Here is a 26,460-nt window from a genome sequence, read left to right as displayed (position 1 = left end):
CAGTAACAAAGTGTTATTCCAGTTTACAGCAGCAGTTTAATTCTATTTAGATACTAAAACTGAATACACTGAATACTGTAAACTTTATTCCCAACCACTCAGTAAAATACTACATACCTTTTGAGACATAGGAAAAAAAAGAAAAACCTAAAAATCTTAAGACTCTTCCTATTTTCATTTCCAATGATACTTCCCAATCTTGATGATCAATCAGCGATTTAAATGTCAACTATAACCCAGTATTTTATTAGGTGCTATGCAGTATACTAGAGCAATAGAAGAGAGAGGACCTCAAACCCTCTGCTCCCTCAAATTGAAAGGCAGGCTTCCTTACCCCTCCAGACCACTACTGGACACAGGGAAGAAGCCGGCCGCGCTGTCGCAACGCAGCTTCACCGGTCATCATGGCCCAAGCGCGGCCTCGGGGACGCTGGCTGTGGACACGGTGCCCACACCCGCCTGGGGGCCCCGGCTCGCCTCCCGGCCCCTCGGGCGCCCGCCGCCCGGCGGCTGCGGCCCCGCCGCGTGCGCAGGACCCGCGTCGCAGCCAGAAGACGCAGGGCCACGGGCCCCAGTTAGGCAGGCCCCTCCATGCCGCGCTCACTTTGGCGCCGGCCTCGTCGCCCTGCGCGACGGGGGACTGCCGTTCCAAGTGGCAGGCGGCCCCGTGGGGGCGGGGCTCGAGGACGTCAGTGCACCCGCTGTGCGTCAGCACGCAGCCCCGCCTCCCATGGGGACCCGGCCTGAGGAGCAGGGCAGCTGGAAAGGTAGGAGGTGTGGAGAATTTGGGGTTTCCAAAAAGCGTTTGCTGACTGATCCAGGCAGAAGTGAGACATGGTTGTATCAACGCATTTTTTTTTTAAATATTTAATTGCAGTGGTTGATTTTTCAAATATCAATTAATTAATTAATTTTTAAATTTAATTTAATGTTATATATTTATATATAAATTTATTTATATTTATATATATTTATATTTATATATAAATATATATTTTTATATGTTTATATTTAATTAATTTTATATGTTAATATTTTATTAATTAATTAATTTTTGGCTGTGTTGGGTCTTCGTCTGTGTGTGAGGGCTTTCTCTTGTTGTGGCAAGTGGGGGGCCACTCTTCATCGCGGTGCGTGGGCCTCTCACCATCACGGCCTCTCTTGTTGCGGAGCACAGGCTCCAGACTCAACGCATTTTAAAAGTAGTAAAACTCCCAGTAAGTGTCTGTGCTCGCCCCGCCCAGGAGAGAGCGTGCCCTCCGTGAGGGACACGTGAAAGGCTGAGTGAACGTCTGCCTGTGGTCCGTTACCTGGTGCATGGGTGTGTGAATTTCTGCAGAGAGGTCTTAATTTCTGTAGTTGCTGCTGACTTGACACGGTGGTTGGCAAATGGTGACGTGTTCCATGCATTCAGGACATGGTCGTGGTGACAGCACCAGAGTAGCAGCCCTTCCTCCAGGGAGCTTGTCACAGCCCTGCAAAGCCACTGACTGGCAGAAGTGACAGCGCGGCAGATAGGAGGACCTTAAACCAGAGGGGGCCAGGTCAACTGGCACGTATTTTCAAGTGATTCCAAAACAAACCTTCCATCTGCATCAAACCCTTAGACAACTAGACTCGTTTTAGGCTTTGAGTTATTTAAATGTATCGACTCAGGGAGAGTAAAGCTTCCTGTTTTCCCTCTGGGTTAGTCTGCTCATTTCAAAAAGCAAGTCCAATCAATAAAGATATTATTCAAGAAGGTGCCGGGGAAGCTGACCCCAGAAAAGGCTGCCAAAGAGTGTGGCACTTTGCATCACTTCTGCTCTCAATACATTCAGAAAAGTGTGGTGAAATTCTTCATTCGAGGTCCTGTCATGTGTTTCCTGGCCTTTGGAGAAAGGTACCACTGTGTTTTGGGAAAGGGGCCAAAAAGCAGATGAAAATCTAGTATTATGACGGGAACTTTTTTAACAATGTAAAATTTCATAGAAAAAAATGTTTATAAAAATATGCCTCTTTATGAATATAGAAGATTACATTTTCTGTTTTTGGTGAGTTCAAGTCAGCACTCCCTGTAAAATGAATTCTCTGTTTTCTGCCTCAAATCCTTTTGAGAATGAGTGTAGAATACATAAATTACATGTTTCTCTTTGCAAATTGGCCTTCAATATTTCATGTGCCAAGAAAATGTTACAAAATTAGGGCAGCATTAATATCTTTATCCTAATAATGCTCTCGAAACACAGTTTTGTGTATTTCACTTCATCTGCATAAACTGTTTGGTGGCTGGCAAAACTGGGAGTAGACTAATATGCTACAGACAAAACCCAAGATGCATTTAGTGCTCAGATGTAAATTATTCCCATTTTGGCGTCCTTGCCACTACAAGGGATCTTCACACCGTGTTCTAGGAAAGCTGAATTACAAACGTGATGTCCTGCCTTCGGGTCAGTTACACTGTTTTTGATGAACAGAGCCTTCCTCTACCCATGGCATTCTGCTCAGGGACACAAAGCGCCTGTACCTTCCACCTCTCCCCCACCCCGCCTCCCTCAGTCCCCCAACCCAGACCATCTACTTGTCATGGCAAAGGTCTTATTGGCTGTTTTGCTTTGAAACCAACCACAAAAGGATTGCAAACGTTTTGGTGACCATCCAGAAATTGCTCTCCATGGATTACAGACTTCAGGGATAATGAAAAGTACTGATTTCCTCAGAAACTTTGTCCGGCTATACTGAGGGAAAACCAATTTTAAATGGGCAAAAACCACCTAAATCCTGGTAAATTTCATGCCAGTTATAAATGTATGAGATTTCTTAGCTTTTAGTTTATAGTCAGAACAGAAATGGATACAGTGACCTATGAAGGTCAAGTAATCGTACATGTTTTATCATCACAAGGAACTACTTGACGTCTAAAATTTGGAGGGGGTAGGAAAAAGAATGACAGATTTTTTAGTACACAAAATACTGTAAATAGGCATCTCAAGCAGTCATTTGCTCCACATCTGCAATATCATCGGGACTACTTAGGCTAAGAGTGATTAATAGCAGTGATTGTAAGAAGGTATTTTTTTAAGTGCATTATCATCTGTTATTTTCAATTTTGGTTTCATGAGGTTCCACTGCCAATATGACTTTGTCATATTTTTCCATCTGAGTCTTCCTTTTTCTGAGGTTTCTTTGTATCCTAGTGTCCAGGTACTTGAAACTAAGAATAACTTGTTAAATCTTTGTACTCTCAGAGGACATTAATCTTATTTCTTAAGCATTTGTTCTTCAGCTGTGTCTGTGTTGGAGAGGAGTCCTGCTTTTGTTCAGCTGTTTTTCTAGCCCTGATGGGGTAGATGAAAAACCTAAATGAGCCCAAAGGATTCCCATGTAATTAACAATTATACCTATTAAATGTCTCGGAAAAGACCACTGCCTTCGCTGGGGAAGCTTTTCTCAGGCTTAGGGAGAAGTTGTCACTGGGCCAGATCCATTCTGTATCTTATCAGCGCCTCATTTACAGCCCTTATGGCTTTCAAAAGTGAGGAGTAGGCCTTCCAAGGGGAAGCTGAGCTCTGAGTCAAGGGTGATGGCAAGGGCTGGGCTTGAAAGACAAGACTGACAGACAGGCAGAGGTGGAGCCATAGCATAAAGAAACAGTGACAGAAAAAGTGGAGGAAGACAGCTGTGTCAGGGGTGGATGGAGTGAATCACAGCACACACCAATAGTAAGTTCACAATAAATGTGTGATTGACTGGATCAGATAAAAGGCAGGGAAGGGGGGATTATGTTACTGATTGTTTCTAAAGAAGATTAACTTTTTCTTTCATTTCCTTTCTGCTTATCACCTAAAATTCAATAGCTACACTGACTTAGATATGTGGCTATTAGTTCCTACTTACATCTTGTATTCTTTTCATTCTTCTTATAATGTGTTCCTTGATTTTTTTTTTAAATAACTGCTTTATCATTTCAATAAAATATTTGGGGAAACTATTGTACACATTTCATTATGTTACAATACTTATTAGTGATTTCTAAGGAGATGATGAAGAAAAAATAAGACAAAACCAAATATGTACAGGCAGGAAGCTGTAGATCCTAATTTTTAGAAACTAGATGGATCTGTCATTTTACAGTTGAGTCGATTATACGCCTTCAGAAATGTTTGAGTTCATAAAGGTACACATTGTCCTATTTTCTTCTAAGTGGAGTTCATTTGGGGGTAGATTCAGGATGTTGGTGTGTTTTGTGGATGTAACTAGTAATTTGGTCTTGAGAATGTGTTAGAAAGTACTCTGGACTGCAGTCAGAGACAGGAGTTCAGATTCTCCTAGAGTGATGCGTAAAGAGAAATACCACAAAAATTACGTCATGCCATCCCCCTGCTTAAAGCCTTTCAGTGACTTCCTTAATAAGATCCAGCTTCTTCAGAAGCCTCCTGTGAGCTCTGGTCCCGCTCTCTGAGTCTTGTCCTATGTCACTTTCTCGCCTTTGGCTGGGCCCCAGTCGCTCACACATTCTTTCCAAGTTCCTAGAAAACGCAAGCTCCTTCCTGCCTCAGGGCTTCTGTGCCTGATGTTCCTTCCCCTGAAATTCTCTGCCCCACCTCCTTGCCCAGCTGGCTCTCTTAAAAACCAGCTCCTTGGAGAGGTCTTCTCTGACCACCCATCTCAATCAGGCCTCCTGCCTGTTCTCCCAAAGCATGCGAGTGATTTTCTTTGTAACACATGGCAACACCTCTGAATATTTTATATATTTAGACTTTACTGTCTCCCCTTCTGGAATATAAGCCAGTTACCTTATCTTGTTGAACGATGACCCCCCCCCCCCCAGTGCCTGGCCCTATTCCTGGCTTATGTAGGTGCTCAGTAAAAAGGTTTGGGTAAAGGGAAGCTTGAGTTCTGAACTAAAGCACTAAACTTGCGAATCTGTACAAGTGAAAGGAATCTGCAAATAAGAAAACCCGGAGACTTCACAACTGCAGTTTAGTGCATATAGAATGAAAAGGAGCCATTGAAAAACAGAAAGGCAAAAAAAAAAAAAAAAAAAAAAAAAAAGGCAAAAAAAAAACTTTCATATTTAAAGCAAATCAAGAATAGCAAAAGTTTAAACTATCAAAATCTTACAATGACAGAGCACAAACAAAAATCAATGTATTTTAGTGCCTTTAAAAAATATATATTTAGAAAGAAATATAAAATGTTCAAATCACCTTCAAATTATGAGAAGAACATGAAAACATTGGACAAATGCTAAGATATCACTTCATGGGCAGTTTTAAGAGAAGGAAAATGGGAAGAAGAGTTAAGAAGGTAAATAGGAAAAGGGGCATGGGAAGAAGAAAAACAAAGGAAGGAGAGAAATACTCTGAAGACTCTGGTCACTTGGGGGTTGGAGAGCACTTTGCTTTCCCTGCCCTGTGAAGTACTAATCAGTTGAGTAACCAGGGCTGAGGGCTCTCGACCTGCCCCGCTGGAGGGAATCTGCCTTCAGAGCTGCAGAGCTTCTATCCAGAGCGATAGCCAATGATAGCCGTGGACCAGGTGAAATCAAGCCAGCCGTCAGACTCGGCCAAGAGGACAGAAGTTCCAACAGTGTTTCCTAAGCCACGGGTACTTGTGATCCTGGTGCATAGGCACAGTGAAATGGAAAATGGCATCACTCACAGGGAACTGTCTTGCTTTTGTTAGAATGGTTGGTAGCAGTGCCCGAGACCCTGGGGTTGATCTGGCAACCATGACGATGGAGTTTGGGAATGGGTGAAAATTGCTTTGTTAAGCCTAATGCAGGTTCTAACCTTGGTGGAGGAAGTGATATTTAATGTCACATAAAACCAAAATGAATTATCCTCTAGAGAGTCATCTGGTTGGCATTTGTTTCCTATTTTTCTTCCTTCCTAGGCCAGCTCAAGTCTATTAAAATTTTGTTAGCTAAATGTCAGTGGGTTCAGCATGCCTCCTCTCTGTGGCACATGTTGAAATTTTCCTATAAAATACTATTTTAATGTATCAAACAGAATTTTATTAATGTCAGCCCCATAGATTTCCATACAACCCAGTACCCTGTCTGGAGTTACATTTACCGGCGTCGGTTTATTTTTATTATTCTCAATTCATGATGACAAAATACTTAGTGGGAACAAGAAAAGGGAAAGTAGCTTTGCTGCTTGAGCTAAATTACTGGAGGACTAAGATTTGCATTTAGCATTCTGGCTGTTGGGCTTAATTAGGCCAATAGTTTCCTAAAAGAATTGAAGCTAGAGTTTTCTCTTGGTTGTCTAAAAAGAATTAGCCAGGCTTGGCTGTGCCAGGCTGGAAAATTTACCGGTTTATTAAGAAGGGGCGTTTTGCAGGCACGACATTAAAAGATTTTGAGCTGCGCTGGCACTTTGGTTTCCCCAATGAGGAATTTGTGATGTTAATCCTGTGTTTGCTCTGAGGAGCTTCCGGGGCCATTAGCACCCTGTGGGCTGACATTATCCAGGGGCAGTGTTAAGATTAGCTCGGTGCTTTGTGACCACCTAGAGGGATGGGATAGGGAGGAGGGGAGGGAGATGCAAGAGGGAGGGGATATGGGGATATATGTATATGTATAGCTGATTCACTTTGTTATAAAGCAGAAACTAACACACCGTTGTAAAGCAATTATACTCCAATAAAGATGTTTAAAAAAAAAAAAGTGAACTCATTTTGGAAAGCTGGAAGGTTTCAGAGTAGAAGTGTCCTTATCTTTTTTAGTACCCATGTTACCGAACAAATTTCGAGTACCTGACACACAGTGAGGCCAAACAAACCAAAACATCAGAGTTTGGAGCAGAGAAAGGTTATTGCAGGGCCATGCAAGGAGACAGATGGCTTCTGCCCAAAAAACTCCGAACTTCTCAAAGGGTTTCAGCAAAACACTTTTATTAAAGGCAAGGTGAGGGAGGACGTGGTTAGTTGTGCAAACTTCTTAGTGTCGGAATCCTTTGTTCTTGCAGATATCTACATAGGTCAGGTCAGGGTGTTCCTGTAAACCTCCAATAAAACAAATGTTATTTTCTGTTCTGCAACTTTGTATCTCTATATGAATGGACTCTTAAAGGTCAGAGTCCTGAGAACAGGCTATCCTGTATATTTCAGGCTATAGGCAACATTGTTTTACAAAAGGTTCAGAGCACAGGTAACAGAACAGATCTAGTTTGTCACATACAAGCTTATCTTTCTTCTCCACCTTGGATTCAGAGTTCTACTGCAAGGAAGAGAGAAACACTGACTTTTTTCTGTTGAGAAATGCTATAGACATATTTTCCTCTCTCTTCTCACAAATAAAAAGACTTTAATGATCGTTCCATTAATACAAGGTACCAAGGATTATCACTCAGGCTGTTGAGCCGCAAATGCAGGATACTTACAAGAAACTTGCCTACAGCAACTCGTGCTTTACTTAATCACAACTGGAAACTCGATATTTTTTTTAATGAATCTAAGTAATGAAATTTAATTCATACAAAGATGGTCACAAGAAGGCAGCATCATTCCACCCCAGTTAGGGATTAGACTGCTGGGATGAATCATATATCCAGGGGAAAAAAACTGGGCTGCTTTGAAAAATTATTTGATGGGTGTAAGTTTTCTCCTTAAATGCTTACATTTTCCCATATTTCAGGCTGTTCCTCAAAATGTACCAGGTTCATAAAAGTTAAATCTGCAGTTGTAAGAGCAGCTAAAAGAAAATACAAGCACATGACAGAAAAAAAAAAAAACACTTCTCTCTAAAATGGTGAAAGGACTATGCTAGTAGGGAGGGCAGTTTCCCAGAACATTCCCAAAAGGCGTTCTCAGTTTGGGCTAAGTCTGAGGCATCCAACTGGAATTCAAAGTTTTATATGCATTGCTTTTTAACCATTTGAATTGCTGAGAAAGCAAGAGGCCAGCCCCACCCCATCACTACATCCCATTCTGATGGATTGGATTTTCATTTTGTGGATGAAAATGTCATATGAATTACGTGGCTGTTTCAGGGGAACCCAGTGCACCTAAGCTCGAAGGGCAGATGCGAGAGGATGGAAACTCTATTAAGGTGAACCTGATCAAGCAGGATGACGGCGGCTCCCCGATCCAGCACTACCTGGTCAAGTACCGAGCGGTGAGTGGCCTCCTTCCCGGGCTTCACACCACCCCGCAACCCTGACACCTGCCTTCTTGGAGCAGCAGCGTGCAAAGCCCAGGGGGGCAGGGGCGGCCTCTGTTCCTGGCAGGTGGCTCCTGGGTCCAGGTTAGGGTTTTACATTCCAGGATTGACTTGCAGCCTTTAGGTCACGGCTACACTGAGACCATGTTTTTTTCAGTCCCCTATTTTATATTTTTTAATTGAAATACAGTTGATTTACAGCGTTGTGTTAATTACTTCTGTACAGCAAAGTGACTCCATTATACATTATACATTATACATATATACACATTCTTTTTCTAATACTCTTTTCCATTATGGTTTATCATAGGATATTGAATATGGTCCTCTGTGCTACATATAGCATGGATAAACACACTGAGACCATTTTAAAACCTCTAAAATGATTTTGGTGACGACAAATCCATACCATGATTGATTTTTCTGCTTCCTAAATTATTCTACGAAGTTATCTTGCCATCACCCAGTACTTTTTGCAAATAACATACTGATATCTGATAATCACACTTGGATAAAGTGTGTATCATAGGCCAGGCATGCAGGCCCATGATCACATGCATTTTCTTCTCCCCAAGAACCCTACGAAGTTGGTCTTAATGATTATCCACACTTTACAGAGGAAGTAAGTGAGGCTTATGCAGTCAGTGACCGCGTGACTCATACAGCCAGGCTGCCAGGGTTTGAATCCAGCCAGGTCTGTGTGCCTGAAGAGACGGGGTCCTTAGCCCCCGGCCTGGACTGCCTCAGGTCCTAAATCAGCTCCTTCCCTCGCCCCACCCCCAGTGCTTGTGCAGCCCACCTGAGCTGTTGTCACCCTGCTGTCCGGCTACCAGTGAGCCTGGCCTTAAGCCTTTTCTTCTGGGTTTGCCCACCACCCATCTAAGATTTCTGACATTCCACCTGTCATCCCCGACCCCCAAACTGAAAATCATCCCGTTGTGGTTTTTTGGTTTTTTTTTTTTTTTGGTTTTAAAATGACCCTTGACCATTGCCTTCCACAACCAATTGCTGAGAGGTTTAGAGGCAGCCTCTGAGCATTGGAAATAGCCTCTTGCTAGGATTTCTTGCCCGTAGAAAATAATGAACTTGAGAGGAGTTTTCTTTCTTCAGATAGCCCCCAAAATAGGCTTTTCCCAGGAAGTTTGACTTACTCCCTCTCTGCCTTTTGATCAGCCCTGCTTGAAGTGCCGTGGGAGCCCTAACCCAGTTAGGTTTACGGAGAGTCCATACAGCACAGAGCACTCCCGGGCACACGTCTCAGCCGCTGGGCAGCCTGTCAGTCCACTCAGCCCTCTCCTACTTAACTGTGAAGTCCGGTGTGAGCCTGATGTTGGAGGAGGAGCCTCAGTTGACTTTCCTAAGGCCCAGCCCAGAGGCACCACCATCTGAGAGGTCCCTGTGGTTTCCTTGCTGTGGAGTAGGATGCAGGGACTGGGCAGGTGGTCCCATGGAGCCCACTGGAAGTGGGCAGTGTTGGGGGGAGGATGTTATTATGTGTTGTTATGCTGATGTGGCCCAACAGACATGGGACCCAATTCCAGCTTTGGGACCTGAATAGGTCACCCAGTCTTCCATAATCTCCATTTCTCCATCAATAAAATGGGGAGAGCTTATCGAGCTGTTGTAAAGATTAGTTATAACATAAGCAAAGAACCTGAAATGTGCCTGACACTTGGAAAACTCTGTACATGGTAACTGTGATAATCACTGCTATGATGCAGGCTGGGGCTGGAAATATCTCCCTTATGAGGCCACATCAGGTGTCAGTGTTCCAGAAGAGCCGTCCCAGCTGTGCCAGGCCGGCCTGCCTTAAAAAGACAATTGGGGCAAAACACTGGGATATGTTAGACTTCGACAACCTTAGCTGTCCTCTCTCTTCCACCTCAAAATCCTAATATTTGCTGAACGTTACTATTATTATATATTATTAATATGTATTACATAACATAATGTTTGCTTTATATTCTGGCTCTCTCTTTTGTAATGTTGTTTGCCAAGGAAAGAAGCCTTTCAGAGAAAGAGTACAAAAACTGCTGAATTTCTTCGTTTTAAATTAAAATGGGGCACATGCTGACACTCTCAGGAGCCAACTTAGAGCCATAGCCCGGCTTCCAGTTAGACTCTGAGGACACGAGCGCCCCCTTCCAGCATTTCCCCACACTGGTCATGGCCATGACACGAGAGCTATCCCATTCCTAAAGGTATCTCTTTGGCTGGTACAAAGCATTTTTCTGGGAAGACGGCTGGCTCTCCTGGAATGTAACTCTTCCTCCAGCCTCAGCCACGGGCTAGACCACCTTCCAGGTGACACTGCTAGCATGTTCTGCTCTTCCAGGGAGCAGCCCAATATCCAGTAGACATGGGTCAACAGCTCCCACCCAGAACAAACTCACTGGCAAACGTGTAGGATAGAACTGGAAAGAACATTCGAGAAAAGAAGGGCACCTATAACTCCAGTTTCGTGCCTGAAATTATGCCCTGGGCAGTGCTCTGCTAAGCTGAGTGTACCTTGTAGGCATTCTGGGCACCTCAGCCTTGGACCTGACAGAAGAATTCACACCTGTGACACCTCCAGCTCCAGTCTCAGAGACCAGGTCACACTGCATGGAAAAGGACCATCCAGTTCAGTGCAGCAGATGTGTGTTGAGCTCCCTCCTACGAAAGGCTTTGGGCCCAGAGGCTCTTGGCCACAGCTCGACTGCCCATGTGGCTTGGGGAAGTCACCTGACCTCTCCCTCCCTTCCCAGTCATCAGCTTTAGTAAGGGCCTGGCAAAAGCGCTGGCAGGCTTGTTGTAGGGATGCAGTGAGAAGATGTGCAGAAAGCCTTTAGTCCAATGCCTGGCATGTAGTGGGTGCTCCATAAATGATAGTTTTTATTTTTAATAAAAGTGGAATCTGTGCAGTGTTCCCATGTCAGGGAGGTGAGTCACACACCTGAGTGTGACCAACATTCTGAAACAGGACAAGAAACACAGTTGTTGGATTACTCTTCTAGGCCATGGGCCAGCATTCCAGAGTGTAGCTTGGGTCCCTGCATGCTCTCAAGGTGATGCACAGGACATTGAAGAGTTGGCCCCATGCCACACTGGCAGTCTGCCGCTGTTTGTATTTGCAGGCACGCACGGTTGACCTCCTGACCTGCGTGATCATTTACCTTTGGGTTTTTCAGGCTGGTTAAAAATAAAGACCATGTCCTATCTTTGGTTTTTATTTCTGTTTTGCACAATCCCTTATGTTCCTCCTGTTAGCTGGTCTTAGCAGCTATTTCATCTAAAGCTTTCTGGTGTCTTGTATCTTTCTTGCCGGTTTCTCCCAGAAGCTCTCCTCCGAATGGAAACCAGAGATCAGGCTCCCATCTGGCAGTGACCACGTCATGCTCAAGTCCCTGGACTGGAATGCCGAGTACGAGGTCTGTGTGGTGGCTGAGAACCAGCAGGGAAAGTCCAAAGCAGCTCACTTTGTGTTCAGGACCTTGGCCCAGCCCACAGCCATCCCAGGTATGACGGCTTTGCTTTCTGTGAGTTTCCCGCTTTGAATTAATGCACAAGTGCCGCACCTCCTAACGTGCCTGAACAGCCCCTGACAGGTCGCTTGCTTACAGCCATCCTCATGATCAGTTGCCCATGCAAAGCTTAGTTTTGCTTTGTACCTAGCTGTGCAGTAGGTTGAGATGGACTGGACCCCCAGGAAGGCTTGGCCAAGCCTCCTGAGTGAAGGTCCTGTGTCATTCAGCCTGGGAGGACTGATGATAAGCCAGTCCGTGGGACCCCTCAGATGGGAAAGACCCCAGCTCCAGCCAAGCTTTGGATGCTGGTTGAGGAAGGATCCTTTTTCGAGACCTTATCTGCTATCTACCATTTCATACAAGGACCACGTAACTATTTTTAAGCACTTTCTATCTGATGCTTGCTTACCTGCACAACTGTGGTCCAAATCTCTTCTCTGTGGGAACCCCGAGAGAAGGAACATATGGTGCCCAGTTAGTTAGTTAAAAATCCTCTCTGCCAAGGGCCTCTCAATTGAAACAAAGATTAAATTGAGCCACTTGAAACAGAACAAGTGGAGAAAGTAGACGCTGGAAACCCCCATCCATGAAAGGCAGTCCAGTCTGCTAGAGGCCGGGATGGGAGCAGCTCTCCCAGGAGATGCAGATCTGTCTCTACGGATCCAGGACCAACTCAAGTGTGGGAATAAAGTGAGAGTTCTGCTTTCCGCCCCAGCTGGCTTGCTGCTGATGGCCAGTCTCCTCAATGACCTAATTCCTCAGAGCAGAAGGAGATCTTCATCGTCCCTCTCTGCTTTTCCAGAGCAGCCAGATGCCAACCACAGGCAGGAGAGGTGGGCATAGAACATGCAGCTGCAGCCTAGTGGAGGGGTCCCCATAAACGCTCTGCAGTGTCCAAGTGTGGTAGGAAGATGCTCCAACCTCCCGGTGGCCTTCGTCTGGCCTCCATTATGCCTGTCCTGTCTAGAGTGCTTGCCCCCAGCTCTCAGCTCAGGGATCACGATTGCTCTTTCCAGAGGGAGAGAGGCCAGAAAGGACATGGGCTACTATGACACAGGGCTGTGTGTGTGGAAGTGGGTTAGTCGAGCAGCAACAAAGTAAGATCAGTGTGTGCTTCCCGATGGTTGGTTGTGCATGAGTGTGTGTGTCTGATAGATGTGTGCGGGCCCCCGGGAGTTGGCGGCCATAGCTGAGAAGTGTCCGTGGTCCTCCCCTCTGCATTGACAGGGAGACCCCTTAGCATAGGCTAGGGTGGGTGTCTCTCTGCAGGCACCGGTCACGTGGTCAGTGATGAAGCCAAGGCATCTGGTTGTGACTGTAAACAATGTTCTCCTGACTGCTTCATAGCCTGTCCAAATAGAGGTGGCCCTCTCTATTCTCTGCCCCTTCTTTCTCTGCGTTCTTGGGTCAGTTTTTCCCTGAAATTGACAGTCTGGTGGGAGTGTCCAGATCTGCTCGGCTTTTATGGGGCACTTAGGAGATGGGGGAGTGAGAAGCCTTGAGTGATTCCTTTGCAATGAGACAGATTTCTCCTGGCATCTATTTCCTCGGGTAAGACTTCGTAGGTGGTGATTCCGACACACTGCGTTCCCAGGCTGGGTACTGCCAGCGGCATCAACTTCTGGGGTTGGAGAAGTTGGGGCCACTGTGTGTCAGATACAGAAATTCTGGGAAGACCAGTCCCCCGGGTCCTGCCCACCGGAGTTGTCAGAGTCCTTCTGGCTAATCTCCCAGGCTCCCAGTTAAAGGGGAGGGTTGGAGGGGCTACTCACCTCCCCAAGAGGGCTTCGGGCTCTACTGCATAGGTTTTAGAAGGAGGTTGCTTGGTTGGACTTCTCTGGGACCTGCGAATAAAACCTCTGAATTACGAGATGTACGTTCACGGTGGAATTCTCTGGTCAGTGGGTGGTGGAGGTGAGAGGTGCAGAACTAGATTCTCTTTAAGAGTTCTATGGGTGGGGGGATTGTACAATAGGAAGAAGAGTCCGATTTATTGCTGAAAAGGTGGCCCCCATCCTTGCATACAGTTTGCTGCACATACTACAGTGATCAGATGCATCTCTACCCCAATGTGTAAAAAGTTCTAGAGACTAGAAGGCCGTGGGGAGACTCCTGACTGCATCTTAGAGACTTCCCCTTATCAAAGGTAACACTTTCCTCATCAGACTCTTGTATTTGCCTGTGGAGGCTTCTGTTCTCTCACTTTAGTTTCATTTGCTCGCTGACCCCTAACCCCTGAATTCACCCTGCTGTGCTGCTTCTGGCCTTGCTGAGCTTCTGAACTGGCCTTATGGTGATAATACCGCACTGAACTCTTCTCTAACCTTTGTCATTTTAATTACAAAATTGAATTAACCTTTGATTCGTGCATTTTCTATATTTGACCTTTTTTTTTTCTTTTTATCTGTTTTTTTTTTCTCTGTTTCTATCTCTTCCTTCTCTTTCCTCCTCCCCCCTCCCCTTCCTGTGTCTGTCGTCACACATATCACCTTGGACGTCACTGCGACATCCCCACTGCCACATTTGTTTTTAAACAACCACATTCTCTCTGAGGACCCATTGCTTGGCACCTGCAGCGACCTTGGGAGGCTCCTCCGCGTCCTACACCTTTGTCTCATTGCTTTTCTCTGCAGTGACTCTTCTCTTGCTCTGTTAGGAACTTGAATGCCAAAAAACTAAATTTGCCTAAAAGCCCAGTTCCTATGACAATGATCAGTGCCCCCTTTGGAAGAATCTGTCAGGACTGCCATGGCCACACCACCAAGCTCTCTGTGGAAGAGGAAGATTTGGCAATTGGAAAAAGCTGGACCTCCGGACTTATTACCCTTCACAGATACTTTTGTGCCACTTCATAAGGAGTTTGCCCCCTTTTTCATAGCAGTATAAAAATGTTTGGGAGCTCTTCTCCTTAAACTCTCTCTATATAATATATATTAAAAAAAACAACAAAAAACCATTACACTAGGTTTACAGAAAAGTTTCTGCACATCTGCTACTGGTTGCATTTTTGATTCTTACCTGAAAATGATGTAGCAGAGAAGGATTTCTAAGTACTCTCTAAAGCTTGCATCAGATTGTTAAAATCACCCCGTGTCCCCATTGTAACCCCGTGCTCCTCTGCTGCCCTTCAATAAGTAGTTGGCTTCGCTCGCATTTAAGTGCCCCTGGTAAGCTTGCTGCGATTCGCTGGAGCATTTTGCTGGCATGATGGGCAAAGTAAGTCACCCTGTTGCCCATGCAGTGGAAAAACTCGGATTTGTTGAGTATTTTCTGGGGCTGATCCAACATCCTGGGAGGCACTTTGGTCCTGGTAGTATAACCAGCACCCGACGCTGGCTCTGTGAACAGGGCCACCCTAGGACGTGCCCAGCACCTGTGGGCTCTGGAAGGTGCGTGTCTCCCAGTCAGGGTGATACCTGCTGCATGGCTACAGATCAGCCACAGACCTCGTGTCTTGGCGGATGTGGCCCAACTGTGACCCACATTATCGCGTAAGCGTCAGTCCCCCAGGTTGGAAGCATCCACTGTGAGCCTGGCGCGAGTCGCGCCCCCCTCCCCACACGTGCTCAGTAGAGCGCAAGGCAGGGCCAGCCCGGAGTGCCCATAAATTGGAACCCAGCCATCCTGTCATACTGCCCGAGTGCCCCGACCCCCTGTCGGTCAGTGGCTTCAGTGACATTTTAAAAATTCTGGTGGAAGCCAGCTGCCCCTCTGCTGTTGGGGGTACCCCGCGACATGCCCAGGAGAGGAGGTGAGGTGCATTTGTTAAAGTTCCCCGTAGAGACTCGGGTGAATCCTGCTCAGGGGCGTCAGTGTCTGAGCTCGGGGGTACCTTCTCCTGAATAAAAACTGCCCCCTCCGTTGTGGTCACATATCATTCCACATATCTCATCTCTGAGCATCTCCACAGAAGTTTGATCTTTGTTCTTTTTGGTTTCTTTACTTTTTGGTTCTGTTGTTATTTTTTAATGTTCAAAGACGAGCCTTTCTCTTTGGGAATCCAAATGATCCTATGGTCTGCAGGGCAGAGCTGCCCGTGTCGGTGGGCACAGGCCCGTGTCCCCAGTGCTGGCAGTTTAGAGGGTCAGGTACACACACCGGAGGCCACGGGCTACCCAACAGCTCAGCCAGGCAGCGCCTGTCGCCCCAGCCCCATTGGCCTCCAGCCCCGCCATGAACCTCTCCCCCGGGATCCCCGATCTCCCGTCCCACCACGGCAGCAGGAGCAGACACGGTTCTTAGGCACAAGGCAGAGTATCAAGAAGAGGCCCATGGTGCCTCCGGGCCCGGCGTAGAATCCCAGGGCCATTAGGAGGGCAAAGGAGGAAGAGGTGGTCCTCACGCAGGTCACCCATCACTGTCCCCTGACTCCCGGCAGGCTCTTGGTATCATCTTCGGCAGAAGTTGCATATTCACCCAGGAGGGCCCATCTCAGAGGCCTGCCCCACCCTGGTCCCAATCCCATAGGCAAAGGCCTATGTCTGTGTTTCTGAAGACCTGACCCAAAGTGTGGGGAGGGCTGACATCCATGACCCTGTCCCCTCAGCTCATTCTGGGCCAAGCAGGCCTCAGCTGAAGCAACTTTGGGGTCATTGCATTGGCCCCATTCAGACAGGCCCATGGTTTGTAAGGGATGCCCTTCGGGAGACAGCATTCAGGCACGCCCACTCCCACCGGACACTGAGTTCTCTCATGGTGGCTGCAGCCCTCAGCCCTGCCGGGAACCCCTAAGACAGGCCCTGAAGGAGGGAACGCTCGCTGCCCCGCTCAGCTGCCCTGCCCCTGCGCCCTGTCTCAGTGCTGCCCAGTCTCGACACGCCACAGGGCTTCTCTGCTCATTTTTTGGAATATTTATACGGCAGGTGTGGATCACGTTTTTCTACTAATAAGAATGCTAACATTGTTGTGTAGATAATCAGCGAGGCCTTGATGAAGTTTACACCTTCGCATTATTAAAGGAAATAACAGTTCATGTGAACTCACCAGCGTGTTTGGATTTTATTTGATAGTTGTGTATCCTACAAAGTGCCAAAATCCCTTTGCCTCCACCTCACAGGTACCTGGATTACTTTGATTGCCCCAGAGAGCCCTTTAAATTGGACCCCAAACTCGTAGCTTGCTGAGTGGAGTTCTAGCCAAAGGAATCGCTTTCCCTTCCTCATGAGGAGTGATGCAGTTTTCTCAGCTCTCCTAAGAGCTGCTGTGGGTCACCGCCTCCTTGGACTTTCCCCAGCAGACAGGGCAAGGGGAAAGTGCCTTTGCAGAGCCAGAAGGTGGTCACCTTGGGATCAGGGGCACACTCTGGGCCACCAGAACCACAACTCTGTTGCAAGTTCTCCCGATTGCACGGCTCCCTTCACGACTTCATATCAGAGGCTTCACAGAGTGACGTGGTGACAGAATCTAAGAGAAGGGTCTCATTGGCAAGCCCTATTCTGTTTAAAATCACACTTAATTGGATGCCTCCTGAAAGCCCCAAGACCAGCCATCTATTCAGCAGATTCCAGGAAGGAACAAGCAGACGAGTGAACCAGAACCTCAGCTTAATGGTTCCGAGAGTCGGAGGCAGGAGGGGGCACTTCTGCACTGATGTCCCGCGACACAGTGACTCGGGCCCCCTCATCTGTAAGGTGGGAGATATCTTCCCATTTTGAGGCATTTATGAGCGTAGGCACTTGTAGGTCTCAGTCTTGGGCAAGCCAGGTGTTCAGTGCCGACACCTCCCAGACCAGGAACCACAGAGGATGGGCAGCCCCAGCTTCATAACCCCACCGTTCAGCGCAGCTCGAAGCCCAGAGGTTGTGGAGGAACTGCTCCCAAGAAGCACTCTAGGTATGCAGGTGTGCAGTTGGGGTAGCCAGGAGAGGTCAGGGGAAGGTCATGCAAAGATAGACCCCAAAGTTGTTTTCTTTTCCTTTTGTAAAATGTTAAGCAGGATGCAGGAGATAACATTTGTCCTTCTAGTTTCCTGGACTAAACAATTCTGTAACAGCCACCAAGAGGTAATGAATGTTGGCTTGACTTGGATACCCTTTCATTTGTATCCGGTGTTTCCTTTATTTACAGTTTTTTGTAAAAGCTCCGCACATCCTTTCTCCAGCTTGAGGGGTACCTCACTTCCTGTGGAAGTCTAGACTCTTAATGGTGAACTGGGTGGTCCCTTGGGGATAAGTCTTTGCTCTCTCTCCATCCATCCAGTACATCAGTTAGGTCAGGGCCACCAGGTAAGACTGCACAACTCATCCTTGGGTGGGGAGTCATAGGAACAGCTGTTATTCATTGTAATGCAGGCAGAAAACTTAGAAACAGTGGTCCTCAAAGTCTGGGGTGCATAAGAATCACTGGGGTGCTCCATCAAATCCTGAGCCTGAGCCTCACCCCCAGAGATTCTGACTTGGTGGAATGGGGGAACCCCAGAATCTGAATTCTTAACAAAGCACCCCAGGAATTCTGCTGCAGGTGGAGAAACATTATGCTAAAAGGTATTTATTTTTCAACTAAAGATAAAATCATAAGAATCAATGAATAAAGATGGGACCTACCGATTGTCTTGCAGGAAAAAGTCCTGCTCAGTACACACTGTGAAGGACATGGACATTAGGGAATCTGTACCCTGTGCTGGGGACTGTAGGACATCTCACATGCAATGACAGGCTCTTAGAGTTGAAGAGGATCTGAAGACATCCTCTATCCTAGGCTCTTCCCAGTGCAGGAAACTCATCCAGAACATTACGGTATCCCGGCCAAGGGATTTTCCAGCCTCTGCTTGAATGCCTCTGGCAACAGGGAGCTCTTCCAAGGCAGCTCACACCACACTTAAATAGCTCTTGTGTGTTAGTTCTGTCTCATGTGAGTTCAAGTTTGCCTCCTACCCCCATAGTTGCCATCCATTAGGGACACTGAATAAGACTACTTCCTTCTCATGACACACCTTTAAATATTTGGAGACAGTGTTCTTATCTCCAAGGCTAAACACTGTCCCTTTGTTCAACAAATATTCTTTGAACGTTTCTTATAAGTTGGGTTGTCCTAGATGCTGGGGAGACAAGAGACAGACAGGGTACCTGCCAGGATATTCTAGAGGGCGGGGCAGCCAGATAAAAAGCATGTCAATGAACAGAAAATGGCAGATAGTGGTAAGAAGAGAATAAAACAGAGTAATGTGGTAGGTACTGGCTAGAGTTGCCTGAGTAGATAAGAGATCAGGGCAGGGGAGGGGGGAACCTCTGCCAGAAGGTGACATTTGAGCTGAACCTGCAGGATAACAAAGAGCCACCACAAGGTGACGGGGCTGGAGGGTTCCAGGCAAGGCATCAGCCAGGCACTCTGACAGGAACGGGCTGGGCGTGGTGAGCAGAGAGAATGGAGGCGCTCCCGGCTGGAGCACAGGGATGGGAGGCGGGGCTCAGTGCCCTGAGTTATGATGCTCAGAGGAGTGGGAGAGTCCACAGCACATGTAGCACCTTTTAGACAAAGGGAAAGAATTTGAATTTTCTATCAAATGAGAGAGAAGACCATTGCCCTACCTTCTGTTTTATATCAGTCTCGTTGCCCTCCTGGCCCTTGGAGGTGTTGGCCTTGGCCTTCAGAGCAGTGCAGCCCTCTGATGGGTCTGCTGAGCCCAGAGCACAGGTGGATAACGGCTGCTTCTCCCACACGGAGCAGCTTTGCAGTGGTTTATTTTTCTTCCTTAGAGACATGACTAGTTCCCTAAAACCATATTTATGTATAAACCTCAGAACATGGTGTTAGTGCCTTTGAGTCCAAAAATACAGACATTCTTTCCCCACAGAAATACCTTAGGCTCCTTCTGCAGGAAGTAGACACTTAACACCTATGGGGTACGGGTGTCAGGTGGCCTCCAGCTCTGAGTCATGGAATGGGGAGGAAGCCCAAGGCCATATTTCTTCCCTGTTCAGGGAAGCAGCTTTGGTATTCTGAAGACCAGGAAGGCCTGCATGTCTTTCTTTGCTTTTGTGTGTGGATGTGTGAGCACCACGGGGAAGCAGAGTGGACGGTGTGCTACTGGGGAGAAGACCGGCTCTAGCTGAACGCAGGGACCCGTGGCCGGTTTCCTGCTGCCAAAGGCCAGAGACAGAGTGGCCAGAGCTGGGTCCTCTGAGCATGGAGCCCGTTGCCAGACTCGGGCCTTCCTGGGGAACAGGCTGTGTCTTCAGTGTGGGGTTGAAAGGGACCAGTGGAGGAGCCTGAGGAGGGGCTGGGAAGCAAGAACAAGGTCCCAAGGAGCCAAAAATATTCAAGATCCTAGGAGGCTCCTGTGGCGCAGGCCCAGCTGAGCCCTGGGTGCCAGGAATTAGGTTGTGAGTGGTCGTCTCTTATGTGCTGGCCAGTGGCCTATACCCTGAATTGAAGTTAGAAATAAGGGCCATCAGAATAGGACAGCAGTTGAAGGAGCCCCGCCATGCCTGAGCAGGGCCCCTGGGACACACAGAGGGCCTCCCAGGAGCACAAACCACAGGGAGACAGAGTGTGTGGCCCATCTCTGTCACCTTGGGTTACCTGTTCTTTCCATTATTTGGCACGTGATGTGGCCAGAGGCCCCTGGGCCTGGCCCAGATCCAGCAAAGGCCCAGTGAGACCCAGGTTGTGTTGGCCACAGTTCCTGCCTCCAGTCAACAGGCCTGGGTGACCCCAGTGGGTCCGGAGGACACAGGAAGCTTCAGACAAGGTCTGGTGGTACGATGGGGCTGCCCCTTCTGGAACCCTGTCTTCCCAGAAGAAGAAAAATGAAGCAGGGTACCCACTTTTCAGCCTGGGGTCATGGTTTCCACACTGGCTTCCACAGAGCTCCGCATGGGTCCTTGCTTCCCCCAGCACAGCCTTCCGCCTCCCAGATGCTGGTGGGAATCACCAAGTGGTCAGGGGTCCACCACAGGCACCTAGCACCCATCACAAGGGGACCCGATGGAGCCGAGCCTGGGGTCCTTCTGTGATACCATCAATAGCCCAGGGCCCCCAGGGGATTCTAGATGGACACCAGGGAGTAAGACACAGAGGTTGAGTCATTCAAGTGAGTCCAGCTAGAGCGGGGATGCTGGGTGCTGCTCAAAGGTGAGAATGTGTGTCCGTCTGTGGTAGGCACGTGTCCTGTGTGAGTGAGCCTGTCGTGCGTGCGTGCGTGCATCTCTGGGTGAGTCGGCTGGGTTTCCTGAAATCTGATCCAAGCGTGCCTGGCTCCCAGATGGTGAGTATTCCCAGACCTTCCACCTTGCCCTCTGGGCCTGGCGAGGCCCCCATATCTCCAGAGTAAGTGAGCTTCATTCGTCTTCCTGGTGCAATGAAGAAGGATGTGGTCCAAAGTCAGGATCCTCTGGAGCGGCTCCTAAAGAGGGGGAAGGAAGCGCGGAGGTGCGCGGAGCATCTTGTTGTGCCTGACGTCACCACAAGCCCAAAGGAAGCCCTGGGAACCCTCTGTCGCCCCATCTGGGACCCTGTCCCTGGCAGCTCCCAGGGCTCACGGGGAGACCAGCTGAGTGTGGGTTGAGAGCAGGGATTGAGACACAGTGCCCAGTCTCCTCCTGACTTGTGGGTGCCTTGTGCCCTTGTCCCCTGGTCTGTAAGAGGAGGCTGCCATCCTTCCCTCTTGAAGATAGAAAGAGACCCTGTTGTCTCAACACCTGGGGGTAGAAAGGCCCCAGGGAAAGTGTCACTCTGAACACAGATGCCACAGCCGTCCTGTGGGCTCTACCCCACCCCCAGGGCTGTTGCTCAGCAGGTCCAGGTCTGCATCTCAGTGTACTAACCAACACCATCCCTCTCTCCCTCCCCACCAAGCCAACGGCAGCCCCACCTCAGGCCTGAGCACGGGCGCCATCGTGGGCATCCTCGTCATCACCTTCGTCCTGCTCCTGGTGGCCGTGGACGTCACCTGCTACTTCCTGAACAAGTGTGGCCTGCTCATGTGCATCGCCGTCAACCTGTGCAGAAAAGCCGGGCCTGGAGCCAAGGGCAAGGACATGGAGGAGGGCAAAGCCGCCTTCTCATGAGTGCAGACCCGCCCGCTGCCGCGGAGTGCTAGACTCTGCCCCGGCCTGGGACCCAGCAAGGGAGCCACCTCAGCTTCCCCATTGGAAACCCCGAGGGGAGCAGAGCATTAGAGAACTGTCTCTCAAAGCAGGGTCTTCAGGGGTACCTGTTTAAAAAGCAGCACCTGGACCCAACCCCACAACTAGAATCGCATAGACGTTTGAAATCCCTACGTAGGTCAAAATGAGGGGAATTGTCAGAGCTAAGCCTGGAGGGGAGCTACCAGGGAGGGGTCAGCATTTGAGAGACACACTTGCCTTGCTGCCGTTCATGCATCCATCATTCAACAAATATTTATGGCGCAGCCACTACGGGCATGGCACCATCCCCAGGCGTTAGGGGACAGCAGTGAACAAAGCAGATGAAAATACCTGTCCTCCTGGAGGACGATCCAGCATCCTCCTGGAGGATGTGCTCCAGCATCTCTGGAGAAACAGATCCTGAGCCAAATAGCAGGAACCTTCACAGACTGTCACTGGGTGGGGCTGAGGTGGAGCAAGGCGAGAAGGGACGGAGCAAGGAAATAAGTTGTTAGCACCACCCCATGCCAGGCACTGTATATACATATACATACATCATATACTTATACATGTATGTACATGCATATACACATACGTATACATGTTTTACTTACATATACGTATAGCTGTACTTACATATACGTATACACTTATACATACATCATATACTTACACGTATACATACGTACATATATGTACACGTATACTTATATATACATCATATACTTATCCGTGTTCGTACTTATGTATACACATACGCGTACATACTTACGTGTATACGAATATAGATGACTTGAGCACTGAACTGTGCCAGGCACTGTGCTAAGCACTTTATATCCATTATCTCAGTTAATGTTCATAACGTCTAGGCAAGGTAGAAACTGTTATTTGCCCCATTTTCCAGGTGAGGAAACGGAGGTATGGGTGAGCAGGTCACACAGCTAGCGAGAGCGAAGGCTGAGATGCCGCACTTGACTCTGGTTCTGGATCCCACCGCCCCCCCCCCCCCCAGCCTCGGGCCAGGCACAGGTGCCTGAGCTCTAGCTGGCTTCCCCGGGAGCCCCCTGCATCCCCCAGCTCCCTGGGATGGAACCAGCAGAGCTGTCTCCACAGGAAAGATGAGTCCAAGGAACCCATCGTGGAGGTGCGAACTGAGGAGGAGTGGACCCCAAACCACGATGGAGGGAAACACACAGAGCCCAACGAGACCACGCCGCTGACGGAGCCCGAGTACGTGGGCGGGTCGGGCTGCCACCTCCTCAGCAGAGCCTCACACCCACCGCATCACCCTACGCACAGCTCCATGCTTCCCACCCACGGCTCCCCGCTGAGCATGGCAGGCCAGAATTCTGGAGTGCTGGGTCAGGAGCGCCTGACCCCACTCTCTCCCTAGACACGAGGTATTCTTGATTCTACCTGGGTGGCTGTGGATGCCTTAAAGCCTCCGTGCGTACGTGGGATCCCTAGACCCTGTGCCCAGGTCACACACACATTCTGGAAATGGCTTAAGGAGACAAAACTTCATTGAGAGAGGCTGAGCTTAGCAGATTCTGTTTAGGATTTCCAAGAATTCTAGGGTTTTCTGCATTCTTCCTAAAAGGGCAAGGGAAGCTGGGGCCCTGGTAAAAGCTCCCTGGTTCTCCTGGTCTCGGAAGCCTTGGGGACCCTCGGTCAGAAGCCACATCGAGCTGTGATGGTAATGACCACGTGGGTATCATGGGTCCTGTGGGTTTGAAGGAAATGGAGTATCATGGAAGCACAAAATCTCTGGCTGGACCACCCACAGCCCTGAGGGACCACGTGGAGCCCTCTTCGTCTCCGGGGCAAGTGGGCCCAATTCCCCAGGGACCTATGATGCCTGCGGTGGTGGACGCTGAGCTCCAGCTGGCCTCTCCCTGAGTCGAGATGCAGGCAGGGGTCCGAAAGGGCCGCCAGGGCCATAGGGAAGGGAGCCCCGTGCAGATCGGGAGGGGAGTCAGCAGGGAGGAAGGTGACAGGCCCTGTTAGACTGCCGAGTTCTCTGTTGTCTCCTGTGTCCTCTTCTGCCCGCCTGGGCGTGTGCTTCCTCTCGCGTCCTCCTCTCTCTGTGGGCCTGTGTCCATGCCTGTGCGTCCCCCGCATGCCAGCCCCCGGCCCCCGCCTTGGCCTCCGCCCTTCCCGGCTTCTCTGTCCGTCTCAGCTTCATCGTCTATCTCTTCTACTTCCTGTCCTCCCCACAGGCTGCCTGCTGACACCACAGCCACTGTTGAGGACATGCTGCCTTCTGTCACCACCGTCACCGCTAACTCTGACACTATCACCGAAACCTTTGCCACTGCTCAGAACAGCCCCACCAGTGAGACCACCACCCTCACCTCCAGTATCGCCCCCGTGGCCACGGCCACCCCTGATTCAAACTCTGTGCCCACCGGCCAGGCCACCCCTTCCAAGGGGCCCGGCGCCGCCGCCACCTCCCCGCCCCCAGCCTCAGCCCCCAAGGTCGCCCCCCTCGTTGACCTGAGCGACCCCCCGACCTCAGCCCCCGCCGCCAGCAACCTGTCCTCTAGCGTCCTGGCAAACCAGGGGGCCGTGCTCATCCCCAGCGCCCCTGCCAGTGCGGGCGAGGCCCCCAAGGCCCCTCCGGCCAGCAAGCCGGTCCCCCCCCCGGCCGGGGCATCTGGTCCCCTAGCGGTGGCACCGACGACCCCCACCCCAGAAGCCCCCCAGGCCAAGCAGGAGGCTCCTGGTACCAAAGGTCCGGACCCTGAGCCCACCCAGCCCGGCACCGCGAAGAGCCCAGCCGAGGCAGCCAGGGCCCTCGCCAGCCCGAAGAGCGAGGCGGCCTCCATCAGCACCACAAACCCTGCCCAGGGCGAGGACTTTAAAATGGATGAAGGGAACTTCAAGACCCCAGATATTGACCTTGCAAAGGATGTTTTTGCAGCCCTGGGCTCTCCTGCTCCTGCCGCCGGGGCCAGTGGACAAGCCCCTGAGCTTGCTCCTTCCACGGCCGACGGCGCTGTTCCTACTGCGCCAGCCAAGACCGAGTACGGCCTCTCTCTGTCCACTGTCGTCGGGGGGTGTCCCGTGGTGGTGTGCGTTTGTGCTGTGTCCTCCCTGTTAGATGTGTCTTCAGCCTACTCCAGAGCTTCTCCGAGGCGACTGTCAGCCAGGGGCTGGGCCGAGGCAGAGCGTGGGCACAGGCAGCAGGCCCGGCAGGCAGCCGCCTGCTGACTAATTAGGCCACGTTAATTAGGTTTTATCCTTATCGTCCTAGCGGTGGCGTCTGTGGTCCCTGCAGGAGCCTGTGCATTCGGGCCACAGATGAGCGTAGCTTGGGAAGTGAGCTAAAGGAGGTCAAGGTGCCCTGATCGGCCACCCTGGGGCCCGCAGGCAGTGTGTCATCCAGGGCAAGGCCGAGTCCCCAGCAGAATGGCACGGGTATTCGGGAAGTAAGGAGGCAGACCCTGAGGCTCGTGTGGGGAGAGGCTCTGTGTGGTCCAGAAGGCCCCGTCACACTCCAACCGACACACCCACCCTTGCTTCTCCTGCCCTTGAGTGACTGGGAAGACGCAGAGCTCCCAAGTACTGAGTGACCACTGGGTCTTCCAAGTTCGAGGCCAGGTCCTTCAGCTTACAGGTTTCTTCAGTGTGAGGTCAAAATGCAGGGGCACCAGCTGGGGCTGGGGTCTGAGTCTGCTCTGGTGCGTCCTTAAACCAGATTCTCACTCTTGGGACTGATAGAGGCAGAGTCAGAGGCTTTTATAGAGGCTCCTGTGGCTGCTCCCAGATAAGCGGAGGTGCTGCCACCAAGAGCAGCAAGGAGACCTTCAACAGGAGCCCCGAATCTGTCAGAAAATAAAAGGACAGCCCCGCCCACTCCACCCCACTCAGCTCCCCTGCAGCCCGGCAGCCCACTCTGGCCTCTCACCCGACTCCCATGGAAAGCTGCCTCAGTAACAAAAAGCATTTTCTTACCCTGCCCGGGCAAGCCATAGAGGCATCACCAGGAAAGGCAGAGCACAGAGGTGGGGGGGCGAGGACAGGCAAGAACAGGTGGTTTGCAGAGGGCCCCCCGGAATCAGTACCAGGGAGGCCAACATACATGATTCATACCAAGCTGGGCCGCTGCAGCCATGCAGGGTGAGGAAAAGGCTGCACCTGCTGTACTTGCACCACCCCAGGTAAAGCTGGAGCCCCTGGCATCAGATTAGGGCCGGAACGGCTCCTTCCGCTGATTCAGAGGTTCTTCACTTTGGCTGCAAGTTAGAACCACTTGGGTGCTTTTAAAAGTCACCACGTTCAGACCGATTAAATCAGGATTTCTGGGGACACGGCCCAGGCATCAGTGATTTTTAGAGACGCCAGGTGATCCTGACGTGCAGCTGAGTTTGGAGACCAGTGCTCTAACTGGAGCCCCCTTTGAGGAACTGGCCAGAGGGTGCGTTACTGCAGACCGTGGTCTCAGTGCTGTTTTCCTGATTCTCCGCAGGAAGGGTCCTGTAGAAGCAAAGCCGGAGTGCCAGGAGACAGAAACGAAGCCAGCGCCAGCCGAAGTCAAGACGGTCCCCAACGATGCCACACAAACAAAGGAGAACGAGAACAAAGCATGATGGGTGACGAGATACCAGCAAAGATCAAAATAAAGAGTGACACAACAGCTTCACCAGAGCATCTCCAGTATCTCATACACACACACACACACACACACACACCTCATTCCTTTAGTGTCTTTTGCCTTTAAAACAAAAAAACAAAA

The 26,460-nt window shown here is 49.7% G+C and overlaps 2 protein-coding genes and 1 long non-coding RNA gene across 4 annotated transcripts in view; 1 reads left to right on the top strand and 2 right to left on the bottom strand.

Moving 5' to 3' along the window:
- Positions 1–455, bottom strand: part of BCO2 (beta-carotene oxygenase 2) — a 55,368-nt gene extending 54,913 nt beyond the window's left edge. For both annotated transcript variants that reach the window (XM_082409500.1, XM_082409502.1), the window contains exon 1: positions 335–455. The gene's annotated coding sequence lies outside the window, so the exon portion shown is untranslated. The remainder of the gene's footprint in view (positions 1–334) is intronic.
- LOC309636372 (neural cell adhesion molecule 1-like) lies at positions 24–26,460 on the top strand. The gene is made up of 7 exons (XM_082409551.1): positions 24–767; positions 7,980–8,104; positions 11,467–11,647; positions 21,451–21,658; positions 22,836–22,952; positions 23,942–24,748; positions 26,194–26,460. Exons 1-7 carry the CDS (start codon positions 257–259, stop codon positions 26,312–26,314), a joined length of 2,070 nt encoding a protein of 689 aa, XP_082265677.1. The 5' UTR covers positions 24–256; the 3' UTR covers positions 26,315–26,460.
- On the bottom strand, positions 15,566–19,527 carry LOC309636383. Its single transcript, XR_014250004.1, has 2 exons — positions 19,182–19,527; positions 15,566–17,899 (listed from the first exon to the last, which is right to left on the bottom strand). It is a non-coding gene; the product is annotated as an uncharacterized lncRNA (long non-coding RNA).

Source organism: Balaenoptera physalus (genome assembly GCF_965194825.1).
Source record: "Balaenoptera physalus genome assembly, chromosome: 10".
Lineage (NCBI taxonomy): Eukaryota > Metazoa > Chordata > Mammalia > Artiodactyla > Balaenopteridae > Balaenoptera > Balaenoptera physalus.
This window is presented reverse-complemented; position numbering and strand designations above follow the sequence as displayed.